The sequence below is a fragment of the Medicago sativa genome, chromosome 5 (assembly GCF_051527215.1).
Source record: "Medicago sativa cultivar Bolivia chromosome 5, Bolivia_mono, whole genome shotgun sequence".
NCBI lineage: Eukaryota > Viridiplantae > Streptophyta > Magnoliopsida > Fabales > Fabaceae > Medicago > Medicago sativa.
The window spans coordinates 68951462-68970515 of NC_140753.1; the positions used below are offsets into that span (position 1 = coordinate 68951462).

The following is a 19054-nucleotide window of genomic DNA, read 5'->3' on the forward strand; positions in this document are numbered from 1 at the left end:
ACAAGGTGTAATTAAGGTTAAACTAATAGTGTGTGCTTTTTTTAGGGTGTGTAATTTGTTTCAAGTTATAATTGTATATATCTTGAAATAAATTCATAAAAACATACATGCTTATTATGTTTGTTACAAGTTTACTAAATTTTATTCCTGGGTATAAAATATTCTTGGGAATAGAAAAAATTTCCCAAAGAAAATGGTGGGAATAAAGTTCCCATGGATATGAGAATAAATTCATGTATAATTACCTATTATAATTCCAATTTTTAAGGTTATTTGGAATATTATAATGTTAAACAAACATCTTTTTGCTAAATACCTTAGAATAAAATTTACATCTATATCTAGACCAAAAAAAAAAAAATTACATCTATATATTCCAAGGAATGTATTCCTAAAAGTAAATTTAGTAAAATTGAAACAAACACACCCTTTTAAGGAAAAAAAGGAGTACTTAGTTATGATTATTTTTTTGTTAAATCACAGTGCAAATAACGTGAAAAAAATAGCGTACTTAAGAAAGAAGAAAAAACTCCGGGAGGAGGGAAAAAAACAAGGAACGATTTGCCAACGTTTTTATAATGTAACGAATGTTTTAATAATTATTATTTTTATGCTATTGTTTATAGTATTATTTATCAGCTATCTTTACATTCTAACTTCGAGATGAAGTTTGTTAGAGGACAAGCGAACATGATTGCTCATATTTTAGCTAGGGCGGCTTATTCTTGAGGTAGTCACCGTATTTTTTATTCTTATCCTTCTTGTATTGAAGATTGATTGATTAGCGATAGTTAACTTTGCTTTGGTAAAAAAAAAAAATATATTTTCTTAACTAATTTATTAAACTTACAAAACTATCCTTCTTTTTTTAAGGAAAAACTATCCATCTTTTGTAAATTGGTTTGAACAGGGATAAAGTGGTTTTTTGGTCAAAAGTAAGTGGGTGTAGGTTGATAACTTACTCCTAAAAAAATTAAGGAGTAAATTAGCAACTTACACCTATTTGATTATTTACACACACATTAATAAGTTTTATGAAATTATTTACATCTATTGTGTTAGTTATTTATTTTTTAGCGGTGACCGGAATTTGAACCTCAGACGTTATATATATTATGTATTGTCTCTCTCAACTGCAATTATTTATTTACAACCACTTTTAACGTTTCAAAGTAAAGTCTAATTTTGTAAATGTCACCTATTTTTGTTTTTAAATAAAACATCTATAACCAGTTTTCTTGATTTTCGTGAGATTTACAATGCAGATCTTAACATTGTTCGATCATTGAGCATTGCTGTTTATATAAAAGTCATTGTAGCAGTTTTGTGATATCGTGATGGTCATAGTGAAGAAAAAATGAACATGGTAATTATGGAAAAAAAATATATATATGTGCTAACTGCTAACCCATCAAAATGATAGACTAAAAAAACAGAAGCAACAACGGTGCAACAGAAAAGCGAGAAACTAGGAGAATTGAGGAACTTAGTTGCTCTAAAGAATTAGAAAACAAAATAGGTTTTTTATAAAATAAACAACTGAGTGTAGGTTGTTAATTTAGTCCTTAATATTTTTAGGTAGGTGTAAATTAACAACCTCGTATGTGTATATGTAATTATGTATAGTTTTTTTTGAAGGAATGTAATTATGTATAGTTATTTTTACAAATAAGAAATGTATAATCCCCTAGCAAAAAGGTAAGAAATATATAAAGTTAGTTAGGGAATGAGCGTGAATGAGTGGTCACTGTGGATGGCAATTGGACCCAGGCCCGATGGGCACCCGCAAGAAATACCCGCAATGGGTAGGGTAAAACCCCGCTTTTAGGTATGGGCTTGGGTACGGGTAATTACCCGCAAATTTAGATGGGTATGGGTGCGGGTAAGGGCACTATACTACCCAGCCCCGCAACCCGCATATACATATTTATATAATATAATAAATATTTTATTTATTTTTGGTGTACAATTATTTAATTTATTTAGCTATTTAAGGATATACCTAAACCTAAAAATCAATACGGTAATCGTTTCATCCTTACCTTCATAAGCTCACTAGCTAAAAAATTTATGATTTAAATCAATTTGATGTTTATTTTAACATGCACTTTTTCATATGTATTTTGAATGTTTTTATTTTAATTTTCGAGGAATATTTTGGATGTTTTTTTATTTGGTTAAATTCTATGATTTCTACTATTTTATGAGTTTCTTTAAAAAAAAAGGATCATAGTTTTATTTAAATTCTGATGTTTTTTATTGTCTTTTTATAATTAAAGTGCGGGTAATGGGTACGGGTATGGACACTTAGGTGCCCACATGGTATGGGGAAGGGCACTAAAGTTGTTACCCACGAGGGTATGGGCTCGGGTACGGGCATTTTTTACAAACGCGGGTATGGGATGGGTACTGTAGTACCCTACCCATTGGGTATGGTCACACACTCACACTCATCAATTATTTATGTAAATGTACAATAATTAATATTAAGGATAAAATGTGAAAAGTATAAAATAATCTTCTTTTTTTGTTGACAATAAAGAAATACAAAATAGAGAGTAGGGAAAAGTAAGTGCAAGCCAAAATTATTTGAAACTGGCTCAGCAAATCTGCATTCCCTTGAATTGTACTAGTAGGTTATAGTATGTCATGGAGTATTATTGGGTGCCAAAGATACTGAAATATGCATCTATTTATAATATTATAATTGATTCTCTAATTCTTTACGTGTGTAATGTTCACTAGGTCGCGAACCCGTGCTTCGCACGGGTCAACGTTGTCCACAAAAAATATACATGATAAAGTCATTGTCAATTTGCATAAAAATAACAAAATAAGATAACTAAGAAGAGTTCCCAATAGGTTGGTTGTAAAATCTTTTTTTGTCCATAGGCTACCACATGGTTACAACTTCCAATGATAGAAATAAAATACACAGAAGAGAAGCAAATAAGAAAATAACTATAACTATTATGAAAAGATTTGTTAAGATGAGTGTACCTCTCTTAGACATCTCTGTGAATTATGGATATGTGATCACTCAGAAGATAAAAACTTGGTGGATACTAATGAAGTCAAAGATTTGATATTTATAGTACAATCATAAGGACATTGGATACAAACTGATGACAAAGTTATATCACCAGATAAAAGTGGATATATTAGGAAGAGAATTATTTGGTTAAAGGTTTATGGCTTTACGCGCAAGAAAGGTTGCATGCCATAGAAGCCTAGAACATCCTAATCATTATGCTGCATACATTCACATTATCAGCTAGCATGACCCGATTGGCCGGCCTACTAAACCTCTAATAGTGATTATGTTTTAAATTATAACCTATTTTTCATGCTGATTAGGTGCAGCAATTTTCTTCTTGTGCAAGTATATGTAAACACTCTAATCACCTATTTATCAATAATAGGGCGGTTTGTAGACTGCACCACATACAAAATTATCAGTCCTACCACAAATACCACTTCAACATACCTGTCACTGTCCTAGGCACATATAACACATAATAATCATTACTACTCCCATTGTTAGGTGATATGAACCAAGGTTAGCAGAGGAAAAGCATGTGCACTTAAACATAGCTATTTATCCAAAAATATGATTACATTATGCACCTTCTACACATGTGAGGTACACTTATCTTATTGATAACACAAAATGGTCCAGGACAGCAGTGGCTTAAGTATGGTGGAATGCAGCCGCCGATATATTGTGATCATAGTTGACCCGTGCAACATTACAATATAATCAGTAACAACAACAGATGAGAGCATGCATGATTATAGATAACTATTAATCATGAGCTGCAATAATCATGGTTATAGATAAATATAAACCTATCTTGGCCTATATTATAAACATTAATATCTGTTGTACATATGAGAGCAGATAAATATGCATTGCGAGCCATAGATGGTTAGGGACACTTTTTATCAGTTTAAATATATGCGAGTGAAGGAGAAGTTTAAACAAATTAAAACTTTGGTCTTAGCAGGAGTACATAGAGTATGATCAATTCAAAAAGCTAATGACAGAGTATGATCATTAGCTTCTCAAGCAACAAAACTGATATTTGGCAGCAATTAGTTTTGCTAAGACAATGCTTATAATACACGCAAAAGTAAGCATATTTTGATAAGGCGTTGAAGATTGTATCAAGATCTGTCTTTTGCTGCAACATTTTATGAGAGGAGGAATGCAAGTGCAGCATCATTTCTTAGGCTTGTATGACACTTTCCTTGAAAAATGCTCGTGCAATATCTTAAAAGTTAAAGTTGCTTAGGGACACCACACAAATAGTAGAAGATTTTTTTTTCTATTAGGGAATACATAGATTACATGACATATCAGATTATCTGATGTCTAAAAATTTGATGCATTGGCTATAAGTATTTTTTCCCAAAAGCCAAGATATCATCTATCATAGAAGTATCTGAATATGTGATTCATATAGGATGGACATTTATCCTAAAAAATAAAAAAGAATATGAAATTCGTATGTTTATCTCATACGATGAGCACCTATCCATAATAATTGTTTCATTGATCCTAGTATGCTAAATTAATAAGTTAAATTAAGTAATACACCGATCTCCTAAACCAAGTGCAGTGTGTTTAATTTATGGCTAACATTGACCATTTGATGATGTAAAATACGATCAACATCAAGAAAGTATTAACCATGACAGAGACCTTCCTCAAGTACTCCATTATCTATACTCTCTTATCAATTAGATTGTATTGGGAACAAAAACTATCTCATGTACATTTAAATGCTTATCAGTTAGTATAAGCATGCTTATATTGAGTTGCTCGAGTAAGGAAATGATTACAGATTGCAGATATGAATTACCTTGAACACACAACCTATTTGCATTAGGGTATGTCTGAGTATTAATTTATGTATAATAGGACCATGATCATCATGTAGAAGTTCAATACCCCATGCATTGGATGATCTTGAGCAGGGAAGAGATCTGCAAAATCAAATAAGTCTACACTATGAACATCATGCTTACATTGTGTTGTTCAAGTAATATGGTAGCAGATCTTAGGGTAAATCAGAATTATAGGCAACAGGCATAAACTTAATGATCACGTTAATTTTTTTTTTAATCGGCAAATATTATTGAAACCGAAACTCTCGCAAGACGCAAAGAGGCGGAGAAGGAGCTAACAACGATGCCGCATATAGGCGTAACATCAAAGACAAACACCAAAAAATCCCCCATAAAATTTACGGCAAAAGGACCCCTAAGAAAAGCAAAAGCCAAGCAAAAAAGCAAAATCTATGACGCTGAATTCACAGTATATACACCAGAATTCAATCCCATAGCTCAGCCCCTACGCTCCCACTACAATAACCCATACCAGCAGACCCTAAAAAAACCAAACAGCAGCTGAAAGCAAAAGAAAAACATGACAGCAGCCTCGACAGACCAGCAACCGCAGCCAAACACAAAGTGTTGTCATGACTGCAGCCGAACTAACCCCTCAACAGCAGCCAAAACTGTCATGACAGCAGCTACACCAACCAGCCAGAACATCCCTCTCCGCAAAAACCAAACCAGCCACAACAATTAATAGAGAAGCTAGCATGTGTTGCTCTATCTTGAAGGCATCCATTCTTGAGTCCATGAAATAAATATATGCAGTTAGGATGAGCACTTGTAAGTGTGTAAAGGAGAAAGATTAGCATCCTCATGATTATAAGGGACAGATTGAATGATATATCACCAAGCAAATGAAGTTTTATCGAGAAGAAATTGATTATAAGAGTCAGATTAATATCCTTGATCTCAATTTTAAAGGCAGAACACGCATGATATCACATATTGAAAAAAATAAAACAGATTAATATTGTGATCACAAATCCTTACTATGAACTATCTATACATTAGTATTAGTTGCACATTTCATGAGTTGATCTTAGTTAAATTGTAGTATGAGACTTCAATTAATGGATATATTTTTATAATTTCAAGTAGGATTTGTGTATTTAATCCTCAGAAAATTCTGCCAACTGTCTGTGGAAGCATTCATTAATCAATTCACAAATTGGTCATTAGTCCTTTTTTCTTATTTGTTACCAAAAAAATACAGTAAAGCATTGCCATAAGAAGCCACATCACATGTAATTATATTTCACTACGTTTAGTTATATATTGGTAACATATGTTTCAGTGGAAAAACTATACAGATGGTGGTATAAATTTTTTTCAGTTCAGTTTTCTTAAATTGGATGTAGTTGGGGCAGGGTAGTTGATATCTATGTGCTTAATTGAAGCATTAATGCTCCTGATGTAACAGTAGCAGGTTAAGCAATAATAAATGTGTATACATATAAAATTTCTACCAAACAGAACGATAATTTTCCTTAATACTCAAAAAGATAGAGTAGTATACCTTCTCAAAAAGTTTTTCAAGGGGTGGAAAGAAGCCAGCTAATAGAAGGACAACCGAGAACAATTACACATGTTAATCTACATAACAACATTGAAAAGCAAAGACCAACTGAAATCAAAATATGCATTTTGCAATCAAGATTAACTCATAATTCAGCCCAAACATAACCAATAGCTCATTTACCACACAGTTGGTGTAAAATTGCTTCATTGGTGATTCCTCCTTCTACATTATGCTGACATAAAAATAAAAGAAAATAAAAATTAAATAGCACCAAATGTGTTGTTTGGATAGAATAAGAGAAAGGTGCCATTAACCTTCAATTGTTGCGGCCGTCGCACGCGATCTGCCTCTGTGAGCTCAACAAAAGTTTATCAACAGGAGGCTTTTCATTGAACACATGGCTTTCCTTGGTTGCATTGTAACTTCAGACTCTCTTCGACTAATACGTGACATTAGAAAACTTAGCTGCAATTTAGAATTCATATTTTGCATGTCAAACAACCAATGATGGAACTAAACAAAATGTACAAATGGAAGGTGTATGAAGAAAAAGAAAAAAAAAGAACCAAATTGACATGAATTGTTGAACAGCATGGGAACAAAATTTATAAGATTTTTGCTTTCGGATTTGACTTACTCTATAGATTTAAAGAGTGAATATGATTATCCCTCCATGAGAAATCACACTTCCCCTGTTTCTGCATCTGTCATTCATTCATCAACCCAAACCACATTCAATTTTAGGTCCATATAAAATTTAGGCTGTTACATTAGTTAGAATATATCATACAAAATATAATGCATATATTCAAATGAGCATATAATCAAACAGTTAGAATGCAAAGTACCAAATGGGCATAAAATCAATTGAATCAAGGTTATTGCATAAACTACAACTAAACAAAACTCACCATGATGAAGCTATTCAATATTCTACTCTCTACCATAGAACACAAATTTATGATTATAAATCACAAACACAGAATCAAAATCAAGACCTTCAACCCAAAAATACACAAATCAAGATCAGAAGCACCTCTTGAAAACATAAATCAAATAATTTTTGATCCATTACTTGAATCTTACAACCTGCACTGTTGGATTCAGCAAGAAAAGCATAAGATTAAGCAAATTTTACACAGAATCAGAACTACAATTAGAATAGATTGTGAAGGGAAAAATTGAATATGGATTTGGAGAAGAGGAAGAAAAAGGAAAAATTAAAACCGTATGAGAGAGTGATTGGGTTCTGTTATGCACTATCATTTTCATGGAAAAGACTAATTTAAATGGAAGGGAAGAAGAAGGGGAGCGTATGAGAGAGAGGTCTGAATGGGAAGGGAAGAAGTGGGAGCATATGAGAGGGAGCTTGAGTGGGAGTTTGAATTTGGCAGTTTTGTTTGCTTGTGTCAGCCTCTTCTTTTTGGTCGGTGTTGGCCTCTAAATTCTAATTGGTCAATTTGTGTGGTGGCAATGCTGAATGACAGTGCTGTTATTTTGGAACTTAGGAGGGGCATTTTAGTATACAAATTAGGGCAAATCTAGGGTTGGCATGCATATTTTCCTTTCATTTGTATTGTTAAGATTATAATATTTCGTAAAAAGATGAAAAGGGAAAGAGCTAAGTTCAACATGCCCTACACAAGTACACAGTACACACACTCTCACGGTCTCACGTCTTTTGTTCTATTTAAGTTTTGTCGTGTGCAAATCAATGGCTACAAATTAAGAACAATTCTTTCCCCTGTTCACAATTAAAGTTACATATCTCTCCTTTAATGAATTTGAAGATTAAGAGCTTTCTTGAATTTGAAGATTAAGAGCATGTGAAACTCGTTGATCGTTTGCAAAAAAAAAAAAAAAAAACTATTCAAGTTTTCTTTTAATTTCCCAGAGTTTCCCTTTTACTTGGTAGACGAATGGTGAATTTTTCATTTCAAACCATAAATAAATACCCTCTATAATAAAACATAAGCAAAAAAAATACATTTTTATAGAGGAGTAATACCATCTCCAATGGGGTCTCACCATTTTTAGACTTGGTACCTATTAGGTATTTCTATCCGGAGAAAAATATTTTTAGTACCTAATGGGACAAAGGTCTCCCATAAGCATTTCAATTTTAAGTGGGTTCCATTTTTATAATATTAAAATGTAATGATATAGAGTTATTGATAATTGATTAACGAGTTTCATTTAAGAAATTTGTATGAGATGATGGGTTGAAGGGATTGAATGTTTATTAATATTAGGTACTAGCTACTATTAAAAGATTATAAATGTGTGATGTGTACATTGTGATTCATTTAAGTACCAAAAAAATTGATATCTCCATTGTGGATGCTCTCTAAGCAAAAGATACATTTCGCAATGGGTGTACCCATAGCAATGGGGTATAGTTTTGGTCACCCCAATTTTTTTTCTTTTATTTTAATAAGAAAGGGTGTATGTTTTACTTTTAGCTACCCCAATAATATATATTTAGTCACTCCAAATAAGTTTATTTGTCAAAAATTAATAGAAATAACCAAATCAAAAGGTTATCACTTATTTCATTGATTTATTTTGTCTTATTTTGTCCCTTACTATGTTTTTAGCTACTACAAAAGATTATCACTTCTTTTTAAAGAAGATTATCACTTGTTTTATTTTCATTGTGTTGTTTTAAATTAGATTATATATAAGTAAAAATATTATGAATTTTTTTCTTTAAAATTATATTTAATATATTAGCTTTTAAAAAAAATTATTTTTTCAAAGGAAAAAATATTTCTTTATATTTTCTTTGAATTTAATATCATTCGCTCACAACTACAAAGATCCCAATAAATGTTTTTTCATACGCCCAATTCAAGATTGAATCATGTACCTAATGGTTAAGAGATGTAAGTATTTACCATGCACCCCCTCATATTAAGAGTCCGGATTCCATGCATTCACAAAGTCAGAGAATCCATAACTAGTGTGATCTCTATCTGATGATCCAAATTTTAAGTAAAGTAATTTTTTTTTTTATTTTCTTTTATACCGTCGAGTGCGTAAATGGGTGCAGCCATTTAACCGATCAGTCCAATTTTTCTTTTTTAAGACAACCATAGAAATGTACATTTGTTTAGAAGTACACATTCGAACAACACAAATGTTGTAATTATTGAAGCGAGTTAAATGCCAAGATGAAGAGTCCAACACTATAACAGAATCAGATGTTGTAATTAGATAAGGGTCAATAATCCTATGTGATTAAGACCATAGTAGTTAATCTGTACTAGCTTTTGATAACTGCATATAAATAGCAGTCTCACTCTTGTAATGACTCATAACAGAATATTCATCAATTTTACACATTCATGTGTTCTCTTTCTCTGTTTTCAATCTATGGAAACCTCAATTCCAGAATCTTAACAGTAATCAAGTTGGTTTAAGTTTGCAGACAAAAAGATACACAAGAACAATTTATCGTCTGATATTTGTTTAAGTTTGCAAACGATAATATGTTTGAAATATAATATTGTTTTAAAAAAAGTGTGCATGCAATATTTTTATTTTTATTTCATCAGTAGTCTAGTTGTTATAAATTCACCTTTTATAGAGAATAAATGGAGTGTCAAGGGTTTAACTCTGGTCACTCTATATTATAATGTATTGTCTCTACTAAATGAAGTAAGCTCACGGAACCTGCGGTCGATATTTTTACAAAGTGCTAAATGATCTCTTGATCACCTCGTCTCGTGGGGAAAATTTATGTCCTCTTGTTATTTGCATATACACCTTTCGATAATTATTATAAGCAAAATTTATATTTTAAATTCATTCAATTAATGATATATATGATTTTTATTATAGACCGCATGCATCATTTAATAAATGAATCTAAAATATTAATTTTTGCTTATAATAATGATGAAAAGTGTATCCTATGTTTTACCATGATAAGGATTATATGTTTCAGCGTAATGGATCTTTAGATTACATGCCTCTGTTAAGTAGTGACATGGATCATGATCTGGTCTTTACAGTGTCTGGTTTGACTAGAAATTAATTTTACCAAAAGAATCTAGACAACAAATTTACTATGTAGTTATTGTACATAAATCCTTTTCTTTTAAGAAGTAAATTCTTTTTTATTTTACACGAAAATTCTACATATCTACAAACACTCGCGGATAGTTTAAAAACCCATTAAATATCCGTCCAGCACATATCCACACCGATATAGGTATCATTTTTTTCAACATCACATATAAGGATTTGGATATTTTTCAGTCACACGAGAGTCCAGTGAAATCATGTCCATTAAAAATTAATGCATGTGAGAACATTAAATGTTGATAAATGTTAAAAATAAGAGAGAGAGGATGATTAATGGTGCAGACAGTGGCGGTTCTCTTCAGTGGTTGGGGGAGCCACGCCATCCCCCCAGGATTTACTTATATAGTATAATAGATGTATAATATCAATAAGATTTCGCTGCTGTAGTGGAAAGGGGGTGCCATAAATTGCCTAAGCTCGCGAGTTCGTTCAACACTTCCCACTCTTCTTTTTACATATTTATTTTCTATTTTTAGATATTATTTAAAAAAAATAACGTGTTTGACATGTTCTCTTGCTGCTTTTTAATTTTAACAATTAATACCACTATGTCAGTTATTAATTATAGTTAACTTTTGCAACCATTTAATATATATTCCATAGAAGTTTGGCACCCCCAACAATTTAACTCAAGATCTGCCACTGGGTGCAGATTTTGTCACTGCAGAAAACAAGAGAGATTTCCACCGCAGGAAATCCATAAGATGACTATTATCTATATCTCCTTTTAAAAAAGAAAAACTATTATCTCTGTCTATGGACATCAATTGTCATCACTCGACATGAGCTGATATTTGAACATATCAATATATACTTCATATGTGGTTTTTTTAAAATACCTAATAAATAAAAAATAAAATTTATCTTTTTTTTAAGGTCTTGTTTTTTTTTAAGTTGTTTTTAGCCCAACTTATATTTAGCCTAAAAACTATTGGGCAATATTCGGATTCTGAAAGCAACTCTGATTTTATTCAAACTCATCTTAAGGTTAAAGGTAAATTTTCATAAAAGTCTTTTCGTTGGCAGAAGTGTAAGCTGTTTTGAATTGTAAGATTGGTCATATACCGTTTTGATTGGAAATTGTGTGTTTCTATCCATTCTCATAATTATAACTTATACTTTTTCTTTACTTGAGAGTGTATGTGCGAGTGACAGAATGATATGTACCAGGCTGAGGGTGCAGCGGGCTACGGCCCATGTTCATAGGGGTCCAAATTTTTATCTTTTTACAGGGGATGTATATATCAATACTTTTTTTAAAGAGGGTCTATATAGCAAAAATCGCAAAGAGGCCAACCCTTTATTAGACTTTAGCTCAGTAGACTTTCACTTTTTTTTTAGGGAAGACTTTCACCTTTTTTTAGTTTACAACTGAGCAACATTTCATTTTCACACCCCCAGCCCAACGCTTTAATTTTCACACCCCCATCATTTCACCAAAATGCAAAAATTAGAAGTAAAAGGTAAAACGCAAAACCTCTACTCCTTTTCAGAGACTACATTTGTTTTTATTTTGAGGATGTTTTTTGGTGTTTTAAATTGAAGTAAACCCAAATTTGTATGTCAATTTCAAAATATATTAATATGACTTTCATTATGAAAGTTTCATGTTTGGGACATCAAATTTGGTGTGGAATGATTTTTTATAAGTAACATCAAATGATAAAAGGTTTTCATGTTACTATTATGAGGGAAGTGTATTTTACTTAACTTTGTTGGGTTTGGTTTGGCTCCCCCAAACTTTTTTTTGTTTTGTTTTGTTATTCTTTTTTATTAATAATATATAGGACGAGATGTATTTGACAAACAATATTTTGGGGTGTTAGCATAGCTTAGATTTTAAAAGATTGTATTATGGTGACTTGGGGTGACAACATATCTGAGATGTCAATCACCATGACTAAACCTCTCATTCATAAAAATAAAAAAATTATGATATATTATAGAAGGGAGCCCTTTTCTCAAACTTGGCCTAAGGCCCATAAATTGCTAGGAATGGCGCTGCCAATAATTCAAGCTAGCCCAAATAATAATTCGAACCAAAGTCATTTTGGGGCTCATACTTGACATCTTGCCTTGTTGCATGAGATGACACATAACCTTGTTGCATGTGAGGTAAATGGAAGTTGCATGTACTTAATGTGACAAGTAGCATTAAGGATTGTTGCATGTAATACACTTCACTTGTTTTTTTGCATGTAACCATTGTAGTTGTCTTTCATCTATAAATGAGGTCAATGTTCATGTACTCAATCATCAATAATGTTGTAGAAATTAAAATGAATGGTTTAAAACATAGTGTCTGTATTTTCGTTTTGGTTCTGATCCATCTTGGCATCATAGCTCAGGTTCTGTGAGCTATGAGTGATAAGAGTGACTAAAATTAATCTTAGAATGGATGAGATTTTGAGCAAGAAAGAGACAAATATCAAAACCTCCATTTTTAGTCAGAATTTGCAGAAACAGAATCATCAATCTTGTACCAAGGGCTCAAAAACCCAGTATTCAAAATTTCGCGACCAAACGCCACTTCATGCACCGTCATTGGAGGTACATGTCATGTACACACGTCTTTCTTTGTCTTCACATGCTTCCACACACCTTCAAAGGAAAAAGACGATCCTAGCACGCAACATTACAAGCACATCACACCACACGTCACTTAGCCTAACACCTTCTACCACATCTCATAAATTGCCACATCATCTTTAGATAAATTTTATCCTAATTACAGTGAAGCCCCTAATTTTTCATATTTTTTCTTTTTTACCCCCAACTTATCAAACATTGCATTTTGACCCCTGAATTTTAAAAATATATATAGTAATAATATTTTGCACCTTATTTTTTCAATGTTTATCCCCTTAACCTTGGTAAAATTTCCATTTACCCCCGTGAATATTGTGTTGCAACAAGTTCAATTTAATCATTATAAATTCCTCGAAGACGTCAACCTCAACATGAAATAAAAATGAAAGGAAACAAATTCAACAGTTACAATATGAAGGTTAAGCAAGTTCAATTGGATGAATACCAACAGAAATCATTGGAAATCATCCATAAATAATGACAATATTAGAGAATATTAGACATTAATAGTGATTCTTCCTCAACTAGACATTGTCGACCACATTGGAAATCATCCATAAATAATGACAATATTAGAGAATAAATTCTTGATTTTGAAGAAAAATTTCAGCCCGATGGGTCTGTATATTAGATATAAATTGTTGAGCTAGTGTTCGAGTATAACGAGGTACTCTAAGAGCTGAGATATCAATCCTATACAAGAGATATTTCTTTTAACTTTTAAAACTAATACTCCCATCCCAAAATTGTATGTTGCTTTAGGGAAAAAAATTATCCCAAATTATATGTCGCTTTACAATACCAATGCAACATTAATGTTATTTTTCCTATTATAACCTTAATTATTTATTACTCTCTCTTCTTTCATTTATCTTTCCCATATTATTTATTAAGGACAATTTTGTAAAACAACTCATAATATCTATTTTTCACACAATATTAATTGCATTTCTTAATATGTGTGAAATGCCTAAAACGTCATACAATTTGAGACGGATGGAGTAAAAAATATGAGTTAAGCAACCCAATAATACAAACTAATATTTGAGTGAAAGAATGGGTACTATAAAATTGATTTGATCCTTAAAAAAAAAATTGACTTGATATCTATAGACCCATTCAAATAATTAGTGGATTTTTTAAAAATAAAATAAAAAATTAGATACAGGCAGCAAGATAATTTCTCGAGTACAAAGTTTTTTTTTCATTATAATTTCTCAAAATGAATTGTAATATTCAATTAATAATAACATAATAACAATGTTCGTCTTAGCTCATGAAACATTATATATATATGGACCGGAGTTCGAACTCCAAATACATCACTTATTCATCTCATTGAAGACAAAAAAAATAGTGCACCTACCAAGATGCTTCAACTTCTTTTTCTTAAATTTGGTGATTCAACAAATAAACCTGCCTAAATCTACCATATGAAAAAGCCAAATCAAGCCAACCATAGATTCCATGCACCTTCTTTCAAATTATTAATGATAATCATTACTTCATCAAAAATACATGAGTCACAAAAGAAGAACTTGGACTCATAGATGCTTATCTTTTATCATCTGTTCACTGTGATTATGACTTTATTATGGCAAGTTAGGATCCAAATTAGGAATGCAAGTCCCCTCACTTTCAAAAGCTGGTCACCATTTAACACGTACCACACAATCATAGCCTACATAATTCCAAATCATGGGGAACACAAATTTGTACATTCAGCATTTTGGGCCACATAACATAACATGTGGACCTATTATAAGGTAGTTAAATGCCAAAGCATATCATACCAAAAAAAAACAACTCTATATCATTTCAAATCTTATTCTTCTACCTTATATTCTTCCAGACCACTAGTATTTTGTTGCTGTAACACTTACACATTATCTCTAACAGAACATACAACATGGTATTCATTTCATCTTATACAATTTTTGTACTTGTTCAAAGTTCAAACCTTGAAACTTTGTTAATGACTTAATTTTTTTTGTTTCTACAATCATAATTGTATAGGTTCTTGTTGCAAGTAATGGAGAGAAAAAAGGCACAGAAGACAATGCTGCGGTCGATTTTCGAGGTCACCCGGCTGACAAAACAAAAACTGGAGGATGGCTAGCAGCAGGACTAATCTTAGGTTCATTTCAATCCATAAAAAAATTTCTAAGGTTCAATTTTATTTGGTTCCAACAAAATCATTGTGTATAATTTTTGTTTGTGCAGGTACTGAACTTGCTGAAAGAATATGTGTTATGGGAATTTCCATGAACTTAGTGACATACTTGGTTGGAGATTTACATCTCCATTCAGCTAGCTCTGCTACCATAGTTACCAACTTTATGGGAACTCTCAACTTGCTTGGCCTTCTTGGTGGTTTTCTAGCTGATGCAAAACTTGGCAGATACTTAACTGTTGCCATATCTGCAACCATAGCCACAGTGGTAAAATTTTCAGGCTTTCAATATTTTTATAAACTACTATGGAAGTTGTATTCACAATTATTATTATTAATTAATCTAGTACTAATGACCATTTTTAAAATTGTCTCTGAGGGGATTTGAACTCCGTCTCTTGAGGTTACGAGATTATGTTCTTACCACTAAGCCGATATCTCTTAAACAAAAGTGGTATTCACAAATTCATGCAAATAACATAGAACACTATGACATACACCAGATAAAATATTGAAACTGTCACGTAGACACCAGTAATAATTTAAGAAAATAGAAGAAATTGAAAGTAATAATAACTACATGTGTTTCTATGGTGTCGGACACCAGACACGCTTTTAACCTGAAGTGTTGTTACTGACTACTTTTTTCTTGACAATTGTTGTGTTGCAACAGGGTGTGTGTATGTTAACTTTGGCTACAACAATTCCTAGTATGACACCTCCACCATGCAGTGAAGTAAGAAGACAACACCATCAGTGCATTCAAGCAAGTGGCAAACAATTAGCACTTCTCTTTGCAGCACTTTATACAATAGCTTTAGGAGGTGGAGGAATAAAATCCAATGTGTCAGGATTTGGATCTGATCAATTTGACACAAATGATCCAAAGGAAGAAAAGAATATGATATTTTTCTTCAACAGATTCTACTTTTTTATAAGTATTGGATCCTTATTTTCAGTGGTTGTATTGGTTTATGTTCAAGACAATGTAGGAAGAGGTTGGGGATATGGAATTTCAGCAGGGACAATGTTGGTAGCAGTTGGTATTTTGCTTTGTGGTACTCCATTGTATAGATTCAAGAAACCTCAAGGAAGTCCTTTAACTATTATTTGGAGGGTTTTGTTTTTGGCTTGGAAGAAGAGGACTCTTCCTATCCCTTCTGATCCTACCTTACTCAATGGTTATCTTGAAGCTAAGGTCACATATACAGACAAATTCAGGTATTTGTCTTCATTCTTGTAAAAGCTGTGAATAGTAGTGTTAGTTAGAACATCATGATTACACTTCTTTTCAATTATTGAACACTAACTAATCACTTAATCACTTTAACTGATTTATCATGTTTATTACTATTTATTGGGGGTAGCCAAAGTGTTTTTACTTTTCAGAAATTATGTTATCTTTTTATGACTCATTTCTAGAAAAAGACAAACTATAATTGATTGATCAGCAATCTATCAAAAATATCTTAAATGATGCTGCACGGATATTCTGTCTTGCTTTGGTCCCTTGTACATAAGTGTGTCAATTTTGGTCTTTTGAATTGTATTGTATTGTATTGTATTCTTTTGGTATCATGGAGAATCAAATCTGATTTTTCCTGACTCTTCTATAGCATCTAGAATTGTATCTTGAAACTATTTATGTGATTCATTCTTCTCAAGTTAGGATCTAGCTTAAGACCATAGCACTTGATGGCATATCCCTTCATTGTCTTTGGACTAATATTTTCGGATAGATGCATGGACCGTAATGGTCTTTGAACAACTCTCTCTAAGAGAACTTGAACTTTATCGCTTGAGATTATAATATCAGACGCTTAACACTAAATTGACACCTCATAGACTCGGCTACTAGTCCAATGTTGATATATTAGCATAGATGATAAGCAAAAATTGAACGAGAATCGCATAGGGTATCTAAAGCGAAAATTACCATAATTTCGAGGAATAATTTATAGATAAGGTGTCGATAATGATAATCTAGAAAATGGTAAACCAAAAGAAACACTGTGGAAAGAGATTTAATCTATCTTCATTGGAATTTTGTATGATAGGTACCTTGACAAAGCAGCAATCCTAGATGAAACAAACTCAAAGGACGGAAACAACGAAAATCCATGGTTAGTTTCAACAATGACTCAAGTTGAGGAAGTTAAAATGGTAATCAAACTCCTTCCCATTTGGTCAACATGCATACTCTTTTGGACAGTTTATTCTCAAATGAACACCTTCACAATTGAGCAAGCTACATTCATGAACAGAAAAGTTGGATCACTAGAGATTCCAGCAGGATCCTTATCAGCTTTTCTCATCATCACCATTCTCCTCTTTACTTCCCTAAATGAGAAAATAACTGTACCTTTAGCAAGAAAAATCACTCACAATCCTCAAGGACTCACAAGTCTTCAAAGGGTAGGAATTGGACTCATTTTCTCTATTGTTGCAATGGTAGTTTCTGCTATCGTTGAGAAAGAAAGAAGGGACAATGCAGTTAAAAAACAAACTACAATAAGTGCTTTTTGGCTTGTACCTCAGTTTTTTCTAGTTGGTGCTGGAGAAGCTTTTGCTTATGTTGGACAGTTAGAGTTTTTCATAAGGGAAGCACCTGAGAGGATGAAATCTATGAGTACTGGTCTTTTTCTATGTACACTTTCAATGGGATATTTTGTTAGTAGCTTATTGGTTTCAATTGTGGACAAAGTAAGCAAGAAAAGATGGTTGAAGAGTAATCTTGACAAGGGTAAGTTAGATTACTTCTATTGGTTGCTAGCAGTTCTTGGAGTGCTGAATTTTTTACTTTTTCTTGTCTTATCAATGAGGCATCAATACAAAGTTCAACACAACAATATTGAGAGTAATGACAATGTAGAGAAAGAGCTTGTGATTGTGAATGAAGTCAAAATTGGTGTTGATGGGAAGGAAGAAGCATAGAGAATCATTTTGTTTGGCATTATAGATTGTGTGCAGGAGGTAAATATAATGCCTCATGTTTGTTGATTTTGGGTGATTAGTAGAACATTGTTTTTATAGAAGTTGATTGATATGTAATATTAAGTGTTTGACAGATAGATATTTAGTATGTGTTTGGTTTGGTTGAGATCAAAATTGATTTTGTGAAATTAATTTTAGTTAAAAGTGAGGTTATATTTGAACACATTTATGTGGAAGTTCAACAATAAATTTGAACGTAAAATTATGTTTAAAAGCAAAACTACAATTCTTAACTTTAAGTTAGAATCAATTACAGAAGAAAAATAAATTAATTCCAATTGGCCGGGACGAGAATCATAAGAATCACCGGCAACGTCAACGATCGAATAATTGCTTAATCGACTTAGAACTCTCAAATATACCAAAATCAATTTTAGAGTGTATTTGGATGGGGGAATGTTTTGAGGTAATGTAATGTTTTGAGGGAATTCAAATATGGATAATAATATGGAGAATTTTCAAAGTGATGGAATTTTATGAAGTATTTTATCCAAGTTAAATTTAGAGAATTTCAAATGACACCTAAAAGTTAGGAATTTCAAATTTCTTCATCGTTATGATTTTTCAAATTTTGCGTTTTGGTCCTCAAGTTTTCCAAACATTTCAATTTGACCCCTCAAATTTATCAAAAATTATAATTTGACCCACAATTTTTTGAAATTTACAAATTGACCCCTAATTTCAATTTTAGAATTTGGTCCAAAAAAATCTAAATTTATAAAAGTTGCCCAAAAATGATGACAATGAAATTAATTATTACTTCATCCAAACAAAAATATTGAGAAATG

The 19054-nt window shown here is 32.0% G+C and overlaps 1 protein-coding gene and 1 long non-coding RNA gene across 17 annotated transcripts; one reads left to right on the forward strand and one right to left on the reverse strand.

Annotated features, from left to right (window-relative positions):
- Positions 1-3473: 3473 nt before the first annotated feature.
- LOC146924393 (uncharacterized) lies at positions 3474-7885 on the reverse strand. 16 transcript variants are annotated; one of them, XR_015010116.1, is made up of 6 exons: positions 7333-7869; positions 7059-7125; positions 6736-6886; positions 6602-6653; positions 6419-6495; positions 3831-5639 (listed from the first exon to the last, which is right to left on the reverse strand). It is a non-coding gene; the product is annotated as an uncharacterized LOC146924393 (long non-coding RNA). The 16 variants fall into 16 exon arrangements; XR_015010112.1 differs by adding an exon at positions 3474-3690 and having other exon boundaries at positions 4866-4989; positions 6602-6886; positions 7059-7885; XR_015010118.1 differs by having other exon boundaries at positions 3831-4989; positions 6602-6886; positions 7059-7515; positions 7649-7878.
- A 7018-nt stretch (positions 7886-14903) lies between these two features.
- LOC146924394 (Major facilitator superfamily protein) lies at positions 14904-18429 on the forward strand. The gene is made up of 5 exons (XM_085709431.1): positions 14904-15011; positions 15116-15236; positions 15323-15540; positions 15946-16493; positions 17330-18429. Exons 1-5 carry the CDS (start codon positions 15009-15011, stop codon positions 18204-18206), a joined length of 1767 nt encoding a protein of 588 aa, XP_085565557.1. The 5' UTR covers positions 14904-15008; the 3' UTR covers positions 18207-18429.
- The last annotated feature ends 625 nt before the right edge of the window (positions 18430-19054 follow it).